The sequence below is a fragment of the Harpegnathos saltator genome, unplaced genomic scaffold (genome assembly GCF_003227715.2).
Source record: "Harpegnathos saltator strain DR-91 unplaced genomic scaffold, Hsal_v8.6 scaffold2, whole genome shotgun sequence".
NCBI classification, from domain to species: domain Eukaryota; kingdom Metazoa; phylum Arthropoda; class Insecta; order Hymenoptera; family Formicidae; genus Harpegnathos; species Harpegnathos saltator.
The window spans coordinates 827,977-850,214 of NW_020229983.1; the positions used below are offsets into that span (position 1 = coordinate 827,977).

Consider the following 22,238-nt stretch of genomic DNA (forward strand, 5'->3'; position numbering starts at 1 on the left):
AGGTAAAACAATGAACTCTGAATATTATTGTAACTTTTTGGATCTATTGGATGCAAAAATTCGTGAGAAAAGACCTGCTTTAAAGAAGAAAAGAATCGTTTTCCATCAAGACAATGCACGTGTTCACACAAGTGTTTTGACAATGGCAAAATTCAACAAATTAAAGTACGAATTGCTTGAACATCCAGCGTATTTACCAGATTTGGCTCCCTCTGACTATTATCTATTTCCAAATCTGAAAAAATTCCTGGCTGGAAAGCATTTTACATCAAATGACGAAGCTATTGCAGCCGTGGATGGATATTTTGCAGACCTTCCGGAATCACACTTTAATAATGGTATTGAATTATTGGAAAAACGCTGGAATAAATGTATTGAAGTTTTAGGAGATTATATTGCAAAATAAAATATATTTTACGGCAAAAAAAAATTTCTTTCATTGTTAGGCCGAGAACTTTTCAAACTGCCTACATATATTCAAGCTCGGATTCAAAACATTCTTCTTTGATTAAATTATGTAAAAGCGTCCAAACGATGAACTTTCTGGCGACTTATATTTGTAACTGGCGACTTATACTTTCTATCCTATTACAGGTTGCAGTCTTGTGGTTGAAGTTAACAATAATAAATTAGCCGTTCACACTACACATTAAACAATCTACACGTAGATCTTTTCTTGCAACCTTATCAAATGATCTTATAACAACATAAACAAGTCAAAAATAGACTTAGTCTAAATTATAACTCGCAACCTGGCCGGTGAACTGCTTCGCTCTGATTGGTAGATTTCCAATATGCAACCATAACCTCAAGTGCAACCAAGCCCATAACCTGTAGTGGGATATGGCCTTTACCTTGCCTGACTGCCCCACTTGCAGCTGCTTCGCTTCGTACATGTTTCGCCAATCGATGCAGATAGGCCACACTAGCATGTTCAGCACGAAGGACGTTACGAGCTTCACCACAGCTATGTCTTCGGCAAGAAGAGTCCTCTTTCCGCTATACCTGTTGCGGTACATGATATCTTTCACCAACGACTTCTGACTGTATTGCTCGTCAGCATCCCAAGCGCGATGCTGCTTACCGGCGCCCACGGCGTATTTTGACACGTTGTAAGGTTTGTCTTCATTATCGTCGTAGAAACAATGTGCAGCTATAGATGCAAAAAAACGAGAAATGGTAAGAACGAGCGATAAGAAGAAGATAAATTTGTTTGTCCGTTCGATAACTCACCTGAGATGACGAATTTGCTGGTTATTATAGTGCCACCGCATATCTGCTTATATGTGTCGGCGTTATCCTTTTCGTAAATAACAACATGCCAGGGAAATAAACCCACTTTGGTCTCGACGCCGTTTACAGTTAGTTTTTGATCTTGCGAGATGAGTTTGCCGCATTCTAAATATGCAAATCGCCGTTGTTGGTATTTCCGTGACCGACAAAAATAACGATTACTTGAAGTGTCACTGATAAACATCAAACCGGAAAAATCTCAAGAACATAATCGTATATTTAGAAATATTTGCCGAGAATAGCCAATGAATCCGAGCAGATTTATAACGTGAGGGAAGCACGGTCGGTTATTAAGTACCTGGACGTACAAAAAACTTAGCGGTAAGATGTAAACAGTAAACAAATTATTAATCTCAGTTGAATATTTTTTGGCCGTAAGAAGAATAATCAATTTTTGATTAGTCAATTTCCTGACTGCTTATGTCTTCCTAAATGTTTCTATTCGAAACCTTGAAGAGTCCGGGTTCTTAGGGTCCTCCTACTATTATCGCATTAATTGTGACGATAGAAGCGAGAAAATGACACTCCGCTAATTCTCGCCTGCCATTTCCAAATAAAAAGATTTATACAAAAAAATACTTTAAATTATTACAGCGTATTTGTGAAACTCTCCGAGAATGATGTCTCTTCCTTGATAATCAGACCACAGCGGTAAAATTATTGTGATATACAGCATTTTATGAATGCTTAAATTATTTACAATATTCTTTCATATAAAAGTCTCATTATTCGGAAATGGCAGAGAAGAATTTTCAGCGTGTCATTTCTCTTGCCTCTCGCGTCACGATCCAACATGGCCGTTGGGCGTGCTCGGAAACCTTAACGAGTACAGCAGCATGAAAATTTTTAATAAGTGGCAGCACGTATACACTGACATTGTCTAATTTATCGAGACTTTTCTGTTAACGTCTTGTATCTGAATAATGATAAATGAATAAATAATTTTTACCTGGCATACAGTAAAAAATGGTACGATTCCAAGAACCATCATCGAGACACTCCATCATCCTGTAACCTGGATTAATTCTTGAAGGTAATGTATAAAACTGTTTGCAGGCTAGCGTGGCTTGTGTCCCAGGTAGTATAGGCTCGCTACAATACACCTCTTTTCCTCGATAGTTGCAGGAAATGTCTACGCTGGTGCTGTTCAATGGCGGGCAAATTTCTGCGGAGATAAATATCGGACGACCATAAGCCATAAATTTTACCATCCGTCGTTTGAATAAAGAGAACGTCGCTTTTTTGTAAAAACATTAATTTTAATAATTATGAGATCATGTATTCTTATTAATCAGCTTGTATCGAAAGACATTATACAGCCATTTGTTGCGAATACTTATTGTCAAGAGAAACTCACTGAGACAGGAGACCTGATGTTCCCATGTTTTGTCACAAATAGTAGTATTGCTACTGTCCAACGTGTAATTGTCATTACAAGTATAAGTGAGAATACTGTATTGCGGAACTATATCGCCAGGCTGTTTGCGGCATAACTCGTCACATCCTTCCAACTTATAACGTCCACCTGTCGGCTGCTCAGGTAATGCGCAACCGTTTTCTTGATCTCTTTCCCTAAATTTCCGCAAATACATGTGTAAAAATTATCGGTTCGGGTATAGTAATCAATAGGAAATAAAAGTACTATTATACCTAGTATTAGAGTAGACCTAGCATGAAGAGTGTAAAATCCTAGTGATGATTAGTCATTAGTGGTTTAGTGGAAATTGTATGTGTGTGTCTGTGTAGAAAATTGTGATAAGGGAATATTTAACTTACATAATGCAGAATGTCTCATCGCTGGAGTCGCTACAATCAGCTTTCTTATCGCATTTGACATTAGACGGTACGCACTCGTTGCTTCCACAGAGGAACTCATCGTCTCTATTTAAATATAATAATTAAATGTTTTCGTTGGGTACACTTAGGCTTATATTCTGAACTGGTTTTATTGTTAAAAGTGACTGTAAAAGTGTCTTATTAACCTCCTAATTGGCTGTAAGCTACGTATAGAATCACTTTTAGTGTTAAAAGAGAGTTCAGAGTATGGGCCTTAAACTCCTTTCTATCCAGCATTAACAAGACAGATCCATCCATCGTATGTTATTAAATAAAAACTAATAATGCATCATCTGTAGCGTCAAACAATCATACATACCTACACTGTTCGCGATCCTGCGTTTTGTTTATTCCCGATATACCATCATTAATATCGCTAGGATCTGTATTTAAAAAAAAACCTATCGTTAGATCGGAGAACCTAAAAAATAGATCGTTAATCATTTTGGCTAGTACTATAACTGAACTTACTGGACTGAAATGATGTTTCTGTTTTGTTCCCATTTTCGGATAGTTTCGTCATGTTCATATTGCCTGTAGTAAAGTTATCGTTTAATCCTAAAGGATTACTGGTTAATGGCTCAGTAGGGATATAAGTGTCTATTAACAAATTTTGTCCAATCCCGTTATTCGAATTATTCAAACTCGATATTTCAGGATTGTCTCTGTTAGGAGAAATCTCGATAGGATATATATCTTTGGAATGATTTCCATTAGAATTGCTTCCATTATGGAAGACCACGTTAGGAGAGGTAATATTGGGATTTTGTTTATTAAGATTCTCGCCGTTTCTATTAACCCCGTTAAGATCGCTCCCATTCTGGATAACTACGTTAGGGGATACAGTATTGAGATTTTGTCCCTTAAGATGCTCTCCATTATTAGTGGTTCCGTCAGGATAATCTTCATTAGGATAGTTTTCATCGTAGGGGAGCACGTTAGGAATGGCAATGTTGGGTTTTTGTCCGTTAAGATGCCCCCCATTACCATTATCCTCGTTAGGATAATTCTTATCAGGATAGTTTCCATTTTGGAACATTATGTTAAAATAGATGAATATGTTAAAAAACTCTCTAATACCACTGCCCACGTCAGGGTAGTCGCTATTAGAGTATCCATTGCTAGGAAAATATCCATTAGGGTCATCCCTGTTAAGGAAGCACCAATTAGGATAGTTCTCCTTCGTAGAATCTCCGTTAAGACAATTAGTTTTTTTTGCCAGTTTGATAATCCAGTTTGTAATGCCCATTGAAGGCTTATTCATAATTGTGGGTGCCGGAATCATAGGTTCCATGTTCACGGATTTCCAATTCAAAGACGACAGGCTCGTAAATGCCGCATTACCACCTGCTCCAAATTGGCCAATATTGCTTTGTCCATTATTGAACCATAATTGATTATTAATTTGTGCAGACGCTGAAAATGTGAATTTTTGCATTTTTCATTTTGGAATATCATGGATAGACAACGCTAAAACATCATATGTTAAGAAACCTTCCATTACCAATGATCACCTTTTTACATGGATACTACCAATTAATCTTCACAAATTATTCCATTATACAGGGTGTCCGGTAATTAGCTGCCAAGCCAAAATATGAAGGTAAATTGGGTTAAGACAAACATAAAAGTCCCATACCATTTTGCGAAATTCGCAATAAATATCGAGTTATTAATTACAGAAATTTGACGAATGAGCGCTCGCTGAGATGGATGATTGGAGAAGCGTCGCAGCTTCTCGGATTACAACGTGGCCCAGTCGACCTAGCAATTGTTGGCGGTGTACGGCGAGACGTAGGTGCGGCGAGATAAAATAACGAATAGCGGCGCGTTATCCTTCCCCTCATCGCGCAATGGCAACAGTTTTTGAATCGACTGAGCCACGCTGTGGCTTGAGCAGCTGCAATGCTTCTTCAATCATTTATGTCGGCGCGCCCTCACTCCTCAGATTTCTGTCATTAATAATTCGATAATTATTGCGATTCTAGCAAAACAGTATGAGACTTTTATGTTTGTCTTAACCCAATCCACCTTCACACTTCGGGTTGGCGAGCAATTACCAGACACCATATAAATATATTGATCCTCAAATCAAAAATTTGCAGGCAAGAAAGTAACCTAATAATTTCGCCAAATTTCAGTAAGTAGATCAAGTTTAAATTAGTTATAAGTTTAACTAAAAGCTTAATTAGAAATATAACAATTTGGCTGTTAGAGACAAAATTTGTTTAAGGAAATATACAACTTTATTATTTGTTGAAATTAATGCACGGTTGATTAAGAAAACAGCAACTATTATTAAGTATTTTATATGTGTGACTTCCGAGTCTTCGCTTCTACAACAATCCTTACAGAACTTATCCTTACAGATCTCATCAAATCCTCTTCTGCTCACATACAATGCATATAAATAATACGTAACATCTATTAATATGAGAAGTAACACACAAGTTAGGTATAATTGGCGAAGCAAAGGTCCCATATTCGAATCAAGGTAAACGAGTTTTTCAAGAATAATGTAACATCAATTAATCAAATGATTAATTTCATGTAAAAATTACCATGCGCTAACATGAAACATGCACTAACTTACGAAACAAATTCAGTTAAAAATGTAAGAAAATCTATCGTTAGAATTATGAATACAATTTGATTTGTGCAACCAAATCTGTCCAATCACCTTATCGTAACCATATAATCCAATTTACCTGATTATCTTAACTGAATCGCGTATGATCAATTTTGTTTAGTATCCTCAATTTTCTATTCTATATTCTGTTATAAGAATTATAATATCGATTATAATATCATATATAATATATACAATCTATTATAATATCTATTATATAATCATATAAATGTACATTCTATTATAAAAATAATTAAAAAATTCTATATTTTATAAGAATTATTATATTATAATTATATTTTATATTAAAACGATAAGAACTGTCTATATTTATATTTTACTAAATAATCTGATATATCCGTACATCTGATTAATTAGCAAATTTTTTCATGTGCACTCAAAAATTTTCATACATTCTATTTTGATTTTAAATGCAAATAAATAAGGAAGCAGCTGAGTGACGTTACTTGGACGCATCGGAATATCGCATTATAGAATTATAAATATTTAGAATAATAAGAAACGTATTCCTCGGCACATTATTTTTAATATCATTACTTGAAGAACGACATGACCGATTGCTCGCGACATGGAAACGCGTCAAACCACGGTGTGATTAAATCCTATAACCACACAATGTCAAATTTTAGCATTCTATCGGCAGTTTTTCATACGAATTCAATCTACGAAGCGCGACCGTTCTATCAGGAAAATGTGCAAAGGCATGGACTGAAAAGCGTTATATAAAATACTCACAGAATGGCAATAAAGTCAGCATCAATGAAACTGTCGTTATTGTTAATACTGTCAATACAGCATACGCGTTCATAATTATAGAAACACCTACAGGAAAATAGCTACTTCCCAGTCAACAAGAAACTGAACGCGAATCTCACACCGAGGTCTAACTTTATACGTGAAGGTTAACCGGTTTATCTTGTGATGATTCAGCACCAATTAACTTGGCATGTTGATTCCGGAGAAAGGAAGAAAACTTGAATGAAACTTGTATGAATTATATTACAAATTTGATAATAGCCACTTGTAGGAAAATTCACGACCAATGTTGAAATGTAACAAATAATGTTACGATAATAAAAATTATGAACACCTGTGATTACGAAATGTTGCGTGATCATTCTTGAAGATGAAACTTCAGTGTTGACAATGTTAAATGTGTGGATCACATTTGGATCACGATAAAAACACATTTTTTAAATTTACTACTAAGTCGGAGTTAACATTTGGGACTTCGAGAGTCGTAGACTCAGCGTTACTGCACCGTGATGTGGAATTACAGTAGTGTACAAAAGTTATTGGCCAAATTCATTGTTGGCTGTAATTTCTAATACAACAGAATTGCAATATTCTAAAGTACATAGGATGTGAAGCTTAGATAATTAACAGATAATTTTATAGTAAATTATGAAGATTTATTCTTAAGAAATAAAGTGATAAGCACTGAGTAGAAACGTGACATAAATAATAAACACAGTGGCCAGGAACTTTTGTACAATGACTCATTGAAAGTGTGTCTGTAAACACACTTTCAAAAAGTAAATTTTGGAAGACACGAATACTACTTTCTATACATTATCACAGATTTACATTTACTTATAGTTACAGGTCACTTGCTCTTTCTATTCATAATATATTGCCAAAAATAATTTTGGTCAAGAATTTTTGCACCCCACTGTATACTTCAAATCAGAGAAATAATTTCAAATCGGAAAAATCAAATTTTTTCGACGACGCCCGATCTTGATGACACGAAAACTCCACTGATCATCTGCGTGGAGGCGTAGCGAGCGCCGAAATACCCAACACAAATATTACGCGGAATAACCAAAAAATATTGAAGAACTAAAAGACAACACTCGAAAATACACTCGGAACATTTCTATAGCTATGTTGGGTCACGTATTTCAGAGCTTTCGAAAACGGTTACAGTTCTGTGCACATTTCGATGAACAACATTTTGAAAATATCTACCATTAGTTTATATGCGCGAGCAAATTTTTGTCCTTTTTTATGACATGTATTTATGTTATTAAAATATTATGTTCTTTGTCTCATACGTATGGTGATAAACTTGATGACTTTCTTCTACAAAATAACATTTGATTTATTTTGTTCACCCTACTTGTTGCGAGATAATTTACCATTTACTTCCATAAAATCTTAATAGTCACCCTGTACAAAGTTTTCTATATACGGAAGTCTACAAAAATCGCAAGCGACCATTGAACAATGACCAAGTGATTAAAAACAGAAAGAATCTAGTTTAATGATTTATTGAATTTGTAATACAAAAGCGACATAAGTCGTGGTTCTTGGATTTCCAATTTCTGTTTGTCCGTCAATGTTCACCGAAGTTGCTAGAGCATTTTGCAAAATGAGTACAAAATTCAGGATAATTGTCAATATTTAGGATTTTGTTGCTCTTATTACTTTGCTCATACGTAACGTTTATTCGTCTCGTATCATGCCGGCTCGAAGATGTAGATAACATATTTCGTATATCGTGTAACCCACTTCCTTGTAGATGTTTACATTTAGACGTAAAAATGATTAGAAATCCATTCAAGATGGGCACTGATCCGGGTAAATACAACGTAAGAGTAGAAATCGCAATGGTTATCTTTCTGAGGAGCCGCACTGATGATACCACGAAGATACCAAATACCATCTTTCTTAAAACATAAGCCGCCACCGCTGTCTCCATCGCAAGCGCTTGAACCTGAAAACCATGCGGAAAACAATGCATTGAAGTTTTGGAGCCTTGAAGAACTTTCAATTCATTTATATGAACTAAAAATACTAACAGTGAAAATGTAAATTTTCTTCTGTTATCTTAACTCAACCAATATTGACACCACGTGTTATCTACTGTAGCATATAAATATTGCAATACATATTAACTTGTTGCTTAATTACGTCATTATCCATTTATAAATTGACTAATTCTCAATCAAGTACACTGATTTCGTGTCAATTTTGCGAAAGTTCAAACACGACACAACAAATATAAGTTAATCTCGCACAATTATTTACGCACATAGATACTCACCATTCATAAGGCCGGCGCAGAACTTATCGAACGTGATGAATCCGCGAAATTCTAAAGGTACGTTATTCTGACATTTCTGTCGCTCCACGTACGGCATATTAACTTCGAATAATTCCTCTGTGGGCTTAAGAGTGGTATCTTTACCCCAGCCAACCATCTGAAATCACCAAGCGAACTCACCATTGTTTTATTCTCTCTTTATATTTGATTTCGATTCTCCTGTTTCTGAAGATAACGACGGGATATTTGTCATGTAGAAATCTAAATGACTGATCTGTTTAGTTGTAAATTTACTCCTGTAATTCGCGCACGGACACACGATGCAATAACAATGACACAACAACTCACAATGATATGTAACAAAAAAAATTATATTTAGAACGTGTCTTCTTGATGCTTTTGACAATTTTTGTCAATTTTTGACAATTTTTTAATAACTTTCCGAATGTTACCGTATTCGTGCCTCCATTGCGAGATATCTACCATGTGATTAAACTGCATGAAGGCGTTTAGAATTCGCTATTGATGCTTTCGCTCGGGCCAACTCAAATTACAGCCATAAATTCACGACCGCGTTTGATATCCATTTAAATTTAATTTTTATCCTTTTATGATGAAACACACGACGAGTCGTTCGTTGTTTCCCATAAATCAGATATTCTGTATGTTTGAATACAATTTTACCAACTTTACCAGATTTGTAAACACGAACTTGTAAACTTACAATTCCGACATGCTGCACGATTAGGTATATAATATTGATACAACAGCACGCATCGACATGTATAAAGTTACATTCATAAACACGTCATTATGATATATTCTGCGATTACCTTCCCATAGATTGCGCCGCACTTACGCTAGATTACAAAACGTCCTTACTTTAACTGAACTACGTGAAGATACCCAACCAATAGATTTTCTTGCGAATTATATGCCATTTATACTCATTTATCTACCTTTCCTGATTTTCCCTCTCGCAGCTGCTCTTCGTCATATATATTTTGCCAATCCACACAGATGGGTGACACATACATGTTAAAATCTATAGGCATCTGTAGTTTCACCAAAGCTATATCCTCGGCAAGGTTACCTCTCGTCCCAAAGTAGTCGGAGCGCAATTTTATATACTCCACCATCGACTTCTGACTGTACTCCTCCTGGGCATCCCAAGAACGATAATATTTGCCGGCAGCCACAGCGTAATCCGATGCGTTATTAGGTTTATTTTCAGCCTCGTCGTAGAAACAATGTGCAGCTGCGAATGGAGAAAGAAAACGAGAGATTGTACAAAGGAGCGATGAGAAGAAAATAGATTTGTCTGTTCGATGACTTACCTGAGACGACGAGGTTGTTGCTTATTAAACTGCCACCGCATATATTCTTGTACGTTTTGGCGCCATCTTTTACGTAGATACCAACGTGCCAGGGGAACGAACCCATTGTGGACTTAATGCCGTTACCAACTCCCAGTATTAGTGATCTGGCTTGCGCGGTAGAGCTTATGCCACACACTACTTGTGCACAACAACGTTATTAGTATTTCCGTAACCGAAAACCGCGATAACGATTATATAAGCCATCATAAATGAATAACGAGACAGAAATGTCTCAAAAATGTAATTACGTAATTACCGACTATTCGCCGACAACAGCAAACTTGTTCAACAACTAAGAACGAGAAGAGCTCAAACAGTTATTAAATCCTTAGGTATAATTTTAACTGTGATGTAACAAACAAAAAAATGACAAAATTATAAATTCTTGCACACCGTTTTAAATAAAAATATATTTATATGAAGGAATAATGCTTCAAATTGCTAGAATATACCTATAAAATGTTTTGAAACTCAGTCGACTGCGCTAAAGTCAGTGTGATATGAAGTTTGATCACGCAAATAGTTATGCATTCTTATAACTAGACCATATATATATTGTAGTCATTTTGTACTTGTATATAAACTATATCGAAGACAGGATAACTTTCAGATCATTTTATAGATATTCACGTGATTTAAATATTCTTTCATATAAATATTAATAGAAACATCTCATATAAAAATATCGTATTTTGGAAGTAGTAGGAAAGAATTTTCAGCGTGCCATTTTTCTTTCGTCTGTGTTACGATCCAAGATGGCTGTTAGGTGTGCTCAGAAATCTTAACAAGCATAGTCACATGAAAAGTTTTAGTTTAGAGTAATACTTTCTGTGCTGGAAATTAGCGAAAATCGTTCAATTTGTCGAGACATTTCTGTTCACGTCTCATATCTAATGAATAAAAAGTGGACATGTCACTTTCACCTAATTCACAATGAAACATGGCGTGATCCCACACTCCACTGTCGAGACACTCCATTGACAAGTTATCCAGACTGATTAAAGGTAATCTATAAAATGGTTTACAGGTCAACGTGGCTTGTGTCCCAGGTAGTATAGGCTCGCTACAAGACACCTCTTCTCCTCTGTAGTTGCAGGAAATGTCTACGCTGGTGCTGTTCAACGGCGGGCAAATTTCTGCGAAGATAAACATCGGACGAGGTAAGCCATAAATCTTACCATCCATCGTTTAAATAAAGAGAACGTCGCTTTTTCGTAAAAGCATTAATTTTAATAATTATGCGATAATTCATGCGAGTATTCTTATTAATTAGCTCGTATCGAAACACATTATATAGCCATTTGTTGCGAAGACTTATTGTCAAGAGAGACTCACTGAAACAGAAGACCTGATAATCCCATGTATTTTCGAAACAAAAGGTAATATTGTTACCGTCCAACATATAACCGTCATTACAGGTATAAGTGAGAATACTGTATTGCGGAACTATATCGCCAGGCTGTTTGCGGCATAGATCGTCGCATCCTTCCAACTTATAACGTCCACCTGTCGGCTGCTCAGGTAATGCGCAACCGTTTTTTTTATCTTTTTCCCTAAATTTCCGCGAATACATGCATAAAAATTATCGATTCGAATATAGTAATCAGTAGGAAATAAAAATATTATTAGATCTAGTGTTAGATTTGTTATTAGTAGACCTAGCATTAAGAGAGTAAAATCCTAGTGATGATTAGTTATTAGTGGTTTTATATAGAAATTGTGTGTATATATGTAATTGTATGTATAAGAAATTGTGGCAAGGAATTATATAACCTACGTAATACAGAATGCTTCATCGCTGGAGTCGCTACAGTCAGCTTTATTATTGCATTTGACATTAGACGGTACGCACTCGTTGCTTCCGCAGCGGAACTCATCGTCTCTGTTTAAATATGATAACTAAATGTTTTTGTTGGTACACTTAGGCATTTTGAACTCTTTTTTATTGTTAAAAGTGACTATAAAAGTTGCTTATAAGCCTCCTAATTATAAGCCTAGTTATAAGCCACTTTTACAGTCAGTTTTAGTGATGAAAGAGAGTTCAGAATATGGGCCATAATCTTCCTTTTATCCAACATCAACAAGGCAGATCCAACCGTCGTATGTTATTAAATAGAAACTAACAATGCATCATCTGTAGCGTAAAACAATCATACATACCTACATTGTCCACGATCCTGCTGCGTTTTGTTTATTCCTGGTATACCATTATTAACATCGCTAGCATCTATATTTAAAAAAGTAAATTTATAAATAGTTTGTTAATTATTTTGGTTAGTACTGTAACTGAACTTACTGAACTGAAATAGTGTCTCTGCTTTGTTCCTATTTTCGGATAGGTTTGTTATGTTTATACTGTCTACAAAAAACTTATCGTTAAATCCTGAAGGATTACTGGTTGATGGCTCAATGGGGAGATAAGTGTTTATTGATAAATTTTGTCCAGTCCCGTTATTCAGATTATTCAAACTCGATATTTTATGATGTTGACTGCTTCTGTCAGGAGAGATCTCAATGCGATGTAGATCGCTGGAATAACTTCCGTTAGAATTGCTTCCATTATAGGACACCACGTTAAGAAAAATAATATTGAGATTTTGTTTGTTAAGTTTCTCGCCGTTATTATCAAACCCATTAGGATTGCTCCCATTCTGGAGGACTATGTTAAGGGGAACAGTGCTGAGATTTTGTCCGTTAAGGTACTCTCCATTATTAGTCTTATTATTAGTCTTATCAGAATAACTTTCGTTAGTGTAGCCTTGCTTTTGGGGGACCACGTTAGGAGTGATAATGTTGAGATTTTGTGTGTTAACATGCCCCCTATTATCGTTATTAGGATAATTCTTATCAGGATTGCCTCTATAGGGAAACATTATGTTGAAATTGATGTTGAATATGTTAAGAGACTCTCCAATAGCACTGGGCCGGTCAGGGTAATCGTTATTAGAGTATCCATTGCTAGGAAAGTATCCGTTAGGGTTATCCCTGTTAAGGAAGCACCAATTAGGATAGTTCTCCTTAGGAGAATTTCCATTAAGACAATTAATTTTTTTTGCCAGATTAATAATCCAGTTTGTATTGTCCACTGAGGGCTTATTCACAATTGTGGATGCCGGAATCATAGGTTCCATGTTCACGAATTTTATATTCAAAGGCGACGGGATCGTAAATGCCGCATTACCACCTGCTCCAAATTGGCCAATATTGCTTTGTCCATTATTGAACCATAATTGATCATTATTTTGTGCAGACGCTGAAAATATAAATTTTTGCGTTTTTCATTTTGGAATATTATGTTAGGATAGACAACGCTAAACATCGTGTGCATTACCAGTGATCACCCTTTTGCATGGATGCTACCAATTAATCCTCACAAATTATTCTATTATAATTAGAAAGACTTTTAATATATACATACATAATTAGAATAATTAAAACATAATCAGGAAGATTTTTAATACATATTTTATTATTGATCAAGGTCTTTTCTAAATTCTGTCAAATAAATACCGGGAATTATTCAATAAAACGCAAAATATTGGTTTAATAGCCACATTTATTTTATCACCTTGAAAATAGGCTCATTTGATGCGATACGCTTATGCCAACGAATAATCTAGTCATCGAAATACTTCTTATAGACACTTTCCGATATGGCCTTTAGCTTCTTCTGCGAATTTTGTTTCATGGCTTCAGTGGGCTCAAAATGTGTTCCACGAAGTGGTAATTTGAAGTTGGGGAATAGGAAAAAGTCATACAGGGCCATATCTATGTGTAGCGAATAGGGTGTTTGGTCGGCGACATTCGTTGAATTTTTGGTCAAAAATTCGCGTACTAAGGTCGATGTGTAGGACGGCATTATCGTGATGCAAAATCCAAGAAATGTTCTTCCATAAATCTGACTTTTTCCAGATTCGTGAGATATGTCCAAATCCTGAGTCATCTCTCTTAAGCTTAAATGACGAATTTCCATTACTAGTTCCTTCACTTTGTCGATGTCCTAGTCAGTCGAAGACGTTGGAGGTGGACCGGAACGAAGCAAGTCTTGAACTATTTCGCGGCCTTCTTTGAATGTACCACTCACATGTTCGTGTTTTCGATAAAGCTGACTCACCGTAGGTCTTCTCCAACATTTTCAACGATTCAGCACAAGAAATTTCATTGACAACAAAAACAACAAAACTTGAGGCAAACTTTTTGTTCAATATTTTTATTCATTTTAAAAATCGCAGAGCGCACTTGAAGTTAATTAATAAAACCAACAGCTGTAAACAAACTAGTTGACAAATCGCACCAAAACTCTACGTGACAATTAAGTACATTGATACCAACTTACAGCAGAACATTTTCTTTCGTACCTTTTACGTGGGTTTTTTAAATGAGCAATTCCCGGTATTTATTTGATAGAATGTATTTACTTTCAACTCACTGTTCACATATTTTGTTATTTATTCAAATCTGTCATTAAATGTTTTTCCGTTAGATAAACGATGTGTTCCGTTTATTTAACAAAGAAAAAGAAAGTAAGAAAAAAAGAACATCATCAGTAATCCAATCATATTATATTGGAGTGACAATCATAGAAAAGAAATACGCTCAAGAGCTGGAATAAATTTACCAAAGTTTTTTAATCGAATTGATGTATACACTGTATTTGCAAAACTCCGCTGATTCTTCCTAACATGCGATATAAACTTCATCCTTTCTAGAAAATTCCCCCTCTGCATTTTATAAATATTCAGTCAACATCTAATGTATTTATATCAAAAAAAGATATTGATAAGTTAAACGTTAAAGTAACTGACATGTTTGATTAAAGTAAGTTTTGGTTAAAGTTGGTTAAAGTAAATGAAAATATACAGATTGTATAATTACTCTAATCAAATATGCAGATATTCAAATGAAACATTTAGATATAATACCAGCTATATACATTGATATGTATTGATCTTCAAATCAGAAACTTGTACGCGAAAAAGTAACCTAATGATTTTGCCAAATTTCAGTAGATAGATCAAATTTAAGTTAGTCGTAAGTTTAACTAAAAGCTTAATCAGAAATATAACAATTTGGTTATTAGAGACAAAATTTGTTTAAGGAAAAATACAACTTTATTATTAGTTGAAATTAACGCACGGTTGATTAAGGAAACAGCAATTATTATTAAGTACTTTATACGGGATGTCTTATAATTAATGTTGCAGAACTCGTGGAGACATAGAGCGGTTTAAGACAAACATAAAAGTCCCATACCATTTTGCGAGATTCACAATAATTATCGAGTTATTAATGATAAAAATTTGAGGAGTGGGAACTCGCTGACATAGAATCTTGGAGAAGCGTGCAGCCATTTCGATAAGAGTGCGGCCCAGCAACTGTTGTCGATGCGTGACGAGGGGAAAGACACCGCACCGCTATTCGTGTTTTATTTCATCGCACCTACGTCTCGTCGCATGCTGTCAACAGTTGCTTGATCGACTGGGCCACGCAGTAGCCCGAGAGGCTGCGACGCTTCTCTAATCATCCATTTCGGCGCGCGCTCACTCGTCAGATTTCTGTTATTAATAATTCGATAATTATTGCGAATCTCACAAAACGGTATGGGATTTTTATGTCTTAACCTGCTCTATGTCTCCACGAGCTCTGCAACATTTGTTATGAGACACCCTGTATATGTGACTCCCGAGTCTTCGCTTCTACAACTAATTATCCTTACAGATCTCATCAAATCCTCTCCTGCTCACATATATAAGTATAATATGTAACGTCTATTAATATAAGAAGTAGCACACAAGTTAGGTATAACTGGCGAAGCAAAGGTCCCATGTCCAAATTCCATCAAAGTAAATGAGTTTTTCAAGAATAATGTAACATCAATCAATCAAATGATTAATTTCATGTAAAAATCAACATGCGCTAACACGAAACATGCACTAACTTACGAAACAAATTCAGTTAAAAATGTAAGAAAATGTATCGTTATAATTATGAATACAATTTGATTTGTCCAACAAAATCTGTCCAATTACCTTATCTACGTAACTAAATAATCCAATTTGCCTGGTTATCTTAACTGAATTTTAACTGAATTATTATAATCAATTTTGTGTGGTATCCTCAATTTTCTATTCTATATTCTATTATAAGAATTATAACAGCGATTATAATATTATATACAATATATATTAAACTTACAAAAATATTTCACCGTTTTTATCCTCATATTACCCGATTTTGACTCGTTTCTAGCTCGTTTTCTACCCGCTTCTTCAATTTTATGTCCGTTTCTTGCACTCTCAAGCCCGCGCAGCGTATGGAGCGAAAAATTATGACGAGTATACGCGAGTATATATGAGTTTTTTTAAGTAGATTGCCCGTCTTTAACACTCCTGTTTCAGCTGATGAGTGGCTGCACGTTAATACGTACCTCTTTTACTCAAGACATTAAAATAAATTGAGTAAAAATTTACGTATTAACGTGCTGTTACTCGCAGCTGAAAAAAGAGTGTTAAAGACGTACAGTCTGCTTAAAAATACACTTTATAGTACTTTTTTACTACTCGGATATACTCGTTTTTATTACTCGATAATCCGTTTTTATCACTCACTGTTTATGTAAAAATGCCCCTTCCCGATCTAAAAACGATGTCATACTCGCTAAATTGAATGCACACATTTTACAACTCAAATTTATAATTAAAACCGATTTTTAAGGACTAAAAATGGTGAAATATTTTTGTAAGGGTGTCTATTATAATATCTATTATATAATTATATAAATCTATATATTCTATTATAAGAATTATTAAAAAATTCTATATTTTATAAGAATTATTATATTATAATCCTATTTTATATTATTATTTGATATTATATTTATTCCAACGTTTTTCCAATAATTCAATACCATCATTAAAGTGTGATCCCGGAAGGTTCTTTTCGCTTTGGTGTATAGTAGTGGATTCAAATTTCATCAACAGTTATGAAACGACGCTTGAAATCCATTTTATTTTGCTTAAAACGATCCAAACACGAGAAATACGCATTCGAATGCATTTTTGGTCAATTGTTAGCAAATGTAACACCCATTTTGCACAAAGCTTTTTCAACTGGTGCTACTACTCGAATTATTTGACAGATCAAATAAAATTTTACATGGGTTTATATCAAAAATGCCACTTTCCAATACAATTATAGTTTGACAGTTTCTAATACCATGTATGTGTCAAGTCGAGAACTTTTCAGACTGTCTACGTATAATGATAAGAATTCTCTATATTTATATTTTACTAAACAATCTGATTAATATATCCGTACATCTGATTAATACAGCAAATTTTTTCATGTGCGCTTGAAAATTTTCATACATCCTATATTGATTTTAAATGCAAATAAATAAGGAAATAGCTGAGTGACATTACTTAGACGCATCGGAATATCGCATTATGGAATTATAAATAGAATTAATTCTATTAAGAAACGTATTCCTCGGTACATTATTTTTAATATCATTACTTGAAGAACGACACGACCGATTAATCGCGACACGGAAATACGTCAAATCACGGTGTGTTTAAATCCTATAACCACATAATGTCAAATTTTAGCATTCTACCGGCAGTTTTTCACACGAATTCGATCTACGAAGGGTGACCGTTCTATCAAGCAAATGAGCAAAGGCATAGATTGAAAAACGTTATATAAAATACTCACAGAATGGCAATAAGGTCAGCAACAACGAAACTGTCGTTATTGTTAATACTGTCAATACAGCATACGCGTTCATAATTATAGAAGTGCCTACAGGAAAATAGCTACTTCCCAGTCAACGCGAGTCTCACATCGAGGTCTAACCGGTGTTTTACAGAACTAGAGACGATCTGCATATTTCGGACGAAATTCAAAAGGTGATACCCACCGTCCACCTGCCACCGCTCCGCGCTCAGCGGGCGAGGCGAGGATTGCAGTGCGTTCAGGTCCGTCACTGTATAAGAAATCAGCTGGTGCGCACCCTCGCGTTATAGTATCATTAAAATTTTTTCCTTGTTTAATAATCACTTTAAAATATATATGTTTATGTGTTTTATATATATATACTACTGTGATTAAAAAATAAGGTGAATTTTTCATTTAAACTTCGCGGGAATTATAAAATCATGAAATTATTTTTTTGTGGGTTGGTAGCACTGTCTTTGACCTCTATGCAGAGTTTCAATATATTCAATTGTTGCAGAGCTATACATGTTTTTGTAAACATACAAAAGTGAGTTTTTCGATTTTTACTATATGTCTGATTTTGTTGAGCAAAGAATTTGCATTAAATTTTGTTTGCGGAATGAATATTCTGCCGCGGAAACATTGAGGATGTTGCAGAAGGCCTTTGGTGATAAGGCTATGTCGCAAAAAAATGTTTACAAGTGGTACAAAGACTTCAAAGAAGGCCGAGAACGAGTTCAAGACGAACAGCACCCCGGATGACCATCAACATCTACCGATGAAAGCCACGTCAAGGAAATCAAACTGTTAACAAGGAATATTATTTGAGTGTTATGCGTCGTTTGCGTAAAGCTATTCGCCTCAAGAGGCCAGAATTATGGGCAGACAATTCTTGGTTTTTGCACCACGATAATGCACCGTCCTACACTGCATTGGTTTTTCGAGAACATTTCGCCAAAAATTCGACCCATATCGTTCCACAACCACCGTATTCGCCTGATTTAGCACCGTGCGACTTCTGGCTGTTCAACAAACTCAAAAGACCGCTTCGGGGACACCGTTTCGACTCGATTGAGGAGATAAAAGCCGAATCGAAGAAAGTATTGAAGGCCATCCCGGAAAAAGACTTCTCTGACTGTTTCGAGGATTGGAAAAAACGTTGGAATAAGTGCATTGTGTCGGACGGGAAGTACTTTGAAGGCGATGAAATTGATTTGGAAGAATAAATAAAGATTTTTCATTTTATAAACAAATTCACCTTATTTTTTTATCACAGTAGTATATATATAAATAACGCATAAATATATATATTTTAAAGTGATTGTTGAACGAGGGAAAAGTTTTAATGATAATATGACGCGAGAAAGCGGTCCAGCTGATTTCTTACATAGCGACGGACCTGAATGCACCGCGATCGTCGGCATCGTCTCGGCCACTAACCGCGAAGCGGCGGCAGGGGAACGGTGGGTGTTACTTCTTGAATTTCGCTCAAAATGTGCAGATTGCCTCCAGCTCTGCTTTACGTGGAAGGTTAACTGGTTTATTTTAAGATAAACCTGCACCAATTAACTTGGCATGTTGATTCTGGAGCAAGGAGAAAAACTTGTATGAAACTTGAATGATATTATAAATTTGATAATAGCCATTCGTAGAGAAATTTACAACCAATGTCGAAATATAACAAATAATGTTACGATTATAAAAATTATGAACGTCTATGATTGCGAAATGTTGCATAATTATCATATAACCTTGAAGATGAAATTTCGATACTTTAATGTTGACAATATTAAATGTATAGATCGATGGAAACATATTTAAAAAATTTACATCAATGCTTTCGATAAAACCGATATCGCGCATCTCAACATATCTGTATAATTTTATTCCCCTTTATATGTGTTCAACTCAAGTCAAATTCAAAGCACACTCGCGGCATAAAAGAGTAGAGTGAGTCAAGTTGAACAAAAGATTCTTTTAGTATTTTTCAAACAATCGGGTGAAATTTTGAGATATTAATGAAAGTGGATAGACTAATCAACACGCATAATGCTATGAAACGAGCTCTGCAGCTATGACCTCATTGAAAATTGTTTCGTCTTGTTGATTGTTTATTGGCAATACTTAATAAATATCATTTGACAATAAGAGAGGGAATAGGAAGGCAGCGCGTAGAGCATGACCGCGTACTTACACTTGATCGTAACTGACATTGAAAATGTACAGCATGAACGAATAAAATATTTATATAGCAAATACGATGATTTATCGACGAAAGAATTACCATTTTTAAGAAAATACAATGTCGTCATCGCTTGATGCATAAAGTGGTTTGCCCATAAGAAAAAATTCGGAGTCGACGAATGAGTAGTGACACAGGAATTAAGGAGAAAAGTATATCATGCAGTTTAACTATTTATTTAATCTGCAATTTAAAGACGAGAACACACAATAGCGAAAATATTTATATCCTCATTTCTCCACTTCAAACGATATTGCCGGTATATCATGTATGTATTTGTATATATGTATATTAGGGTTGTAACGAATATTCACTTTCGCATTATTTTAGAGTCTCGCTTTCGCTTTCGCTATCGCGACTTATGCGAAAGTTTTGACGAAAGATTTTGTCCAGGGGATTCACAGCTTTGCTGGGGACACACTGGACGGCGGAGGAGTGCAGTTTATGTTTCATTCATTGATTTTCCGGTTTAGAGACATTTTAGACTTTAGAGCTTAAATTTATTGAAAACAAATGAGTGTAAGTAAACTTCTGTGTGTATAAATTATAATAATGAAATAACTAAGTGTGATATGTGATAAGTGATAACAATAACAATGTAACCAAAATCTAATTTTACTTGGTATTTTTATGATGAAGTGGAAATAGAATTTAAGATGTCGTAGTATAAACCCAAGGAGAACAAAAAGTCACGATAACATCAAAAAGATGTCATTTTGACTTTAAATAGTCAATTTTTCATCAAGACTCTATGTAGTAATGTCAAGATGATGTCATTGTGACGTCATAGATATATTGAATATCGATACATTGAAGGCATCGAGATCGATACTTTGGTGTTGATTGATTATTGCAAAACAGCACATTGTTTTACTACCGCGTGAACCTCTGCCGTGCAGAAAGTCTTGTTCGCCTCCGCGGCGGTTGGATGTGGTTCCCGTAACTACGCATATTTTTGATCTTGGGGACTATAATATAATAACTCTGCTCAGTGTCATATATTGAATGAATGAATGAATTCTGCCTCGTGGGAAATGTTGCCGCGTATTGTGTGCCAGATCCATTAATATCGAAAAAGTTCCACAAGAGAAGAATTCATACAAGAAAACGGATTTTCCGCATTTTCATCACTGTTTATGTTGCGGAAGTGATATCATCACTATTTATGTTTCGACGTAATTCGACTGTGCTTGAAAATAGGAAGAAACTGACTCCATTGAAGATATTTATAATTATTTTCACACGAATATTACAAGTTTTTGAGTTAGAAGGCCATGATCAACATTCATATAGGAATGGTTCATCTGTTTATTCAGAAGTGGAGGATGATCGAAACAACTTTTGTTGTTCCAGTGATAATGAATTAATGTAAAAGCTGCGGATCTACTAACAGTAAATCTTATATTTTTTATCTTCTATATCCTTTCTATCCTTCTTTATATCCTTAAAATAATAAGAATTGTTTTCATTGGCAACTGACAATTTTTATGATGACTTTTTATATTATGGACACATTTCATTTCAAAACTGTTATTTGATTTATATGATTTTTTGATAGATAAACTTCAAGAGCAAGTAATTCTAAATTATATACAAGAACTGTCAGCGAAGATAGATTGGCAGAACATTGGGATTTCTCAAGTTTTACACCAGTTGTTTTCCGATATCGATTGTTTTAACTGACCTGAAGGGTTCCCCTCCTTGCCACTGGAAACTGGGGAATCTTTTGCAGGCTTTGATTGTTATTTAGATAATAAAGTATTATATGGTCATATAGTGAGTTCTCTATCACCATTCATAATGCAAGTACTATTATATGTTCATTGAGTACTTTGATTGGCTCTTTCTATGTTGCAACTTAAATATTTGTTACGAAAGGGGAGAGGAGAGACAACCTCTCTCTTCACTTACTCTATTTTGTCGACTCTAATCAGAAATAATCTGGCACGGCTCATTAGTTGGAAGGGTTCTGGAGGGGTCAAGCTCAGTTTTGAGAAATCCAAAGTCAAAAATGTAGTAGAAGGTAAATGAATAGTATATTACTTTTTAAAAAGTTATTTTCTAATTTTTTAA

At 35.0% G+C, this 22,238-nt stretch overlaps 2 protein-coding genes and 1 long non-coding RNA gene across 8 annotated transcripts in view; 1 reads left to right on the top strand and 2 right to left on the bottom strand.

Annotated features, from left to right (window-relative positions):
- Positions 1–22,238, top strand: part of LOC112588359 (uncharacterized) — a 40,288-nt gene that overhangs the window by 8,463 nt on the left and 9,587 nt on the right. Inside the window, exons 3-4 of the long non-coding RNA XR_003112793.1 lie at positions 11,235–11,367; positions 11,626–11,728. This is a non-coding gene — a long non-coding RNA (uncharacterized LOC112588359). The remainder of the gene's footprint in view (positions 1–11,234; positions 11,368–11,625; positions 11,729–22,238) is intronic.
- Positions 1–22,238, bottom strand: part of LOC105190946 (modular serine protease) — a 70,570-nt gene that overhangs the window by 2,188 nt on the left and 46,144 nt on the right. For 2 of the 4 annotated variants that reach the window (XM_025297957.1, XM_025297955.1), the window contains exons 2-8: positions 3,601–4,545; positions 3,449–3,512; positions 3,070–3,174; positions 2,651–2,865; positions 2,243–2,458; positions 1,234–1,398; positions 855–1,153 (exon numbers count right to left, since the gene is read on the bottom strand). In XM_025297957.1, coding sequence (XP_025153742.1) covers positions 855–1,153; positions 1,234–1,398; positions 2,243–2,458; positions 2,651–2,865; positions 3,070–3,174; positions 3,449–3,512; positions 3,601–4,423 — 1,887 coding nt within the window. In that variant the 5' untranslated portion in view covers positions 4,424–4,545. Of the gene's footprint in view, positions 1–854; positions 1,154–1,233; positions 1,399–2,242; positions 2,459–2,650; positions 2,866–3,069; positions 3,175–3,448; positions 3,513–3,600; positions 4,546–5,837; positions 5,905–6,514; positions 6,621–22,238 lie in introns of those variants that run through there. The other 2 variants (XM_025297954.1, XM_025297958.1) reach the window with 2 other exon arrangements.
- The window catches only part of LOC105187101 (modular serine protease), a 63,826-nt gene continuing 49,638 nt past the window's right edge, over positions 8,051–22,238 (bottom strand). Inside the window, exons 1-10 of one of the 3 annotated variants that reach the window (XM_025297949.1) lie at positions 17,921–18,090; positions 12,504–13,460; positions 12,368–12,434; positions 11,985–12,089; positions 11,543–11,760; positions 11,131–11,343; positions 10,166–10,342; positions 9,788–10,086; positions 8,829–8,985; positions 8,051–8,498 (exon numbers count right to left, since the gene is read on the bottom strand). In XM_025297949.1, coding sequence (XP_025153734.1) covers positions 8,314–8,498; positions 8,829–8,985; positions 9,788–10,086; positions 10,166–10,342; positions 11,131–11,343; positions 11,543–11,760; positions 11,985–12,089; positions 12,368–12,434; positions 12,504–13,460; positions 17,921–17,993 — 2,451 coding nt within the window. In that variant the 5' untranslated portion in view covers positions 17,994–18,090 and the 3' untranslated portion in view covers positions 8,051–8,313. Of the gene's footprint in view, positions 8,499–8,828; positions 8,986–9,787; positions 10,087–10,165; positions 10,343–11,130; positions 11,344–11,542; positions 11,761–11,984; positions 12,090–12,367; positions 12,435–12,503; positions 13,461–17,920; positions 18,091–22,238 lie in introns of those variants that run through there. The other 2 variants (XM_025297950.1, XR_003112788.1) reach the window with 2 other exon arrangements.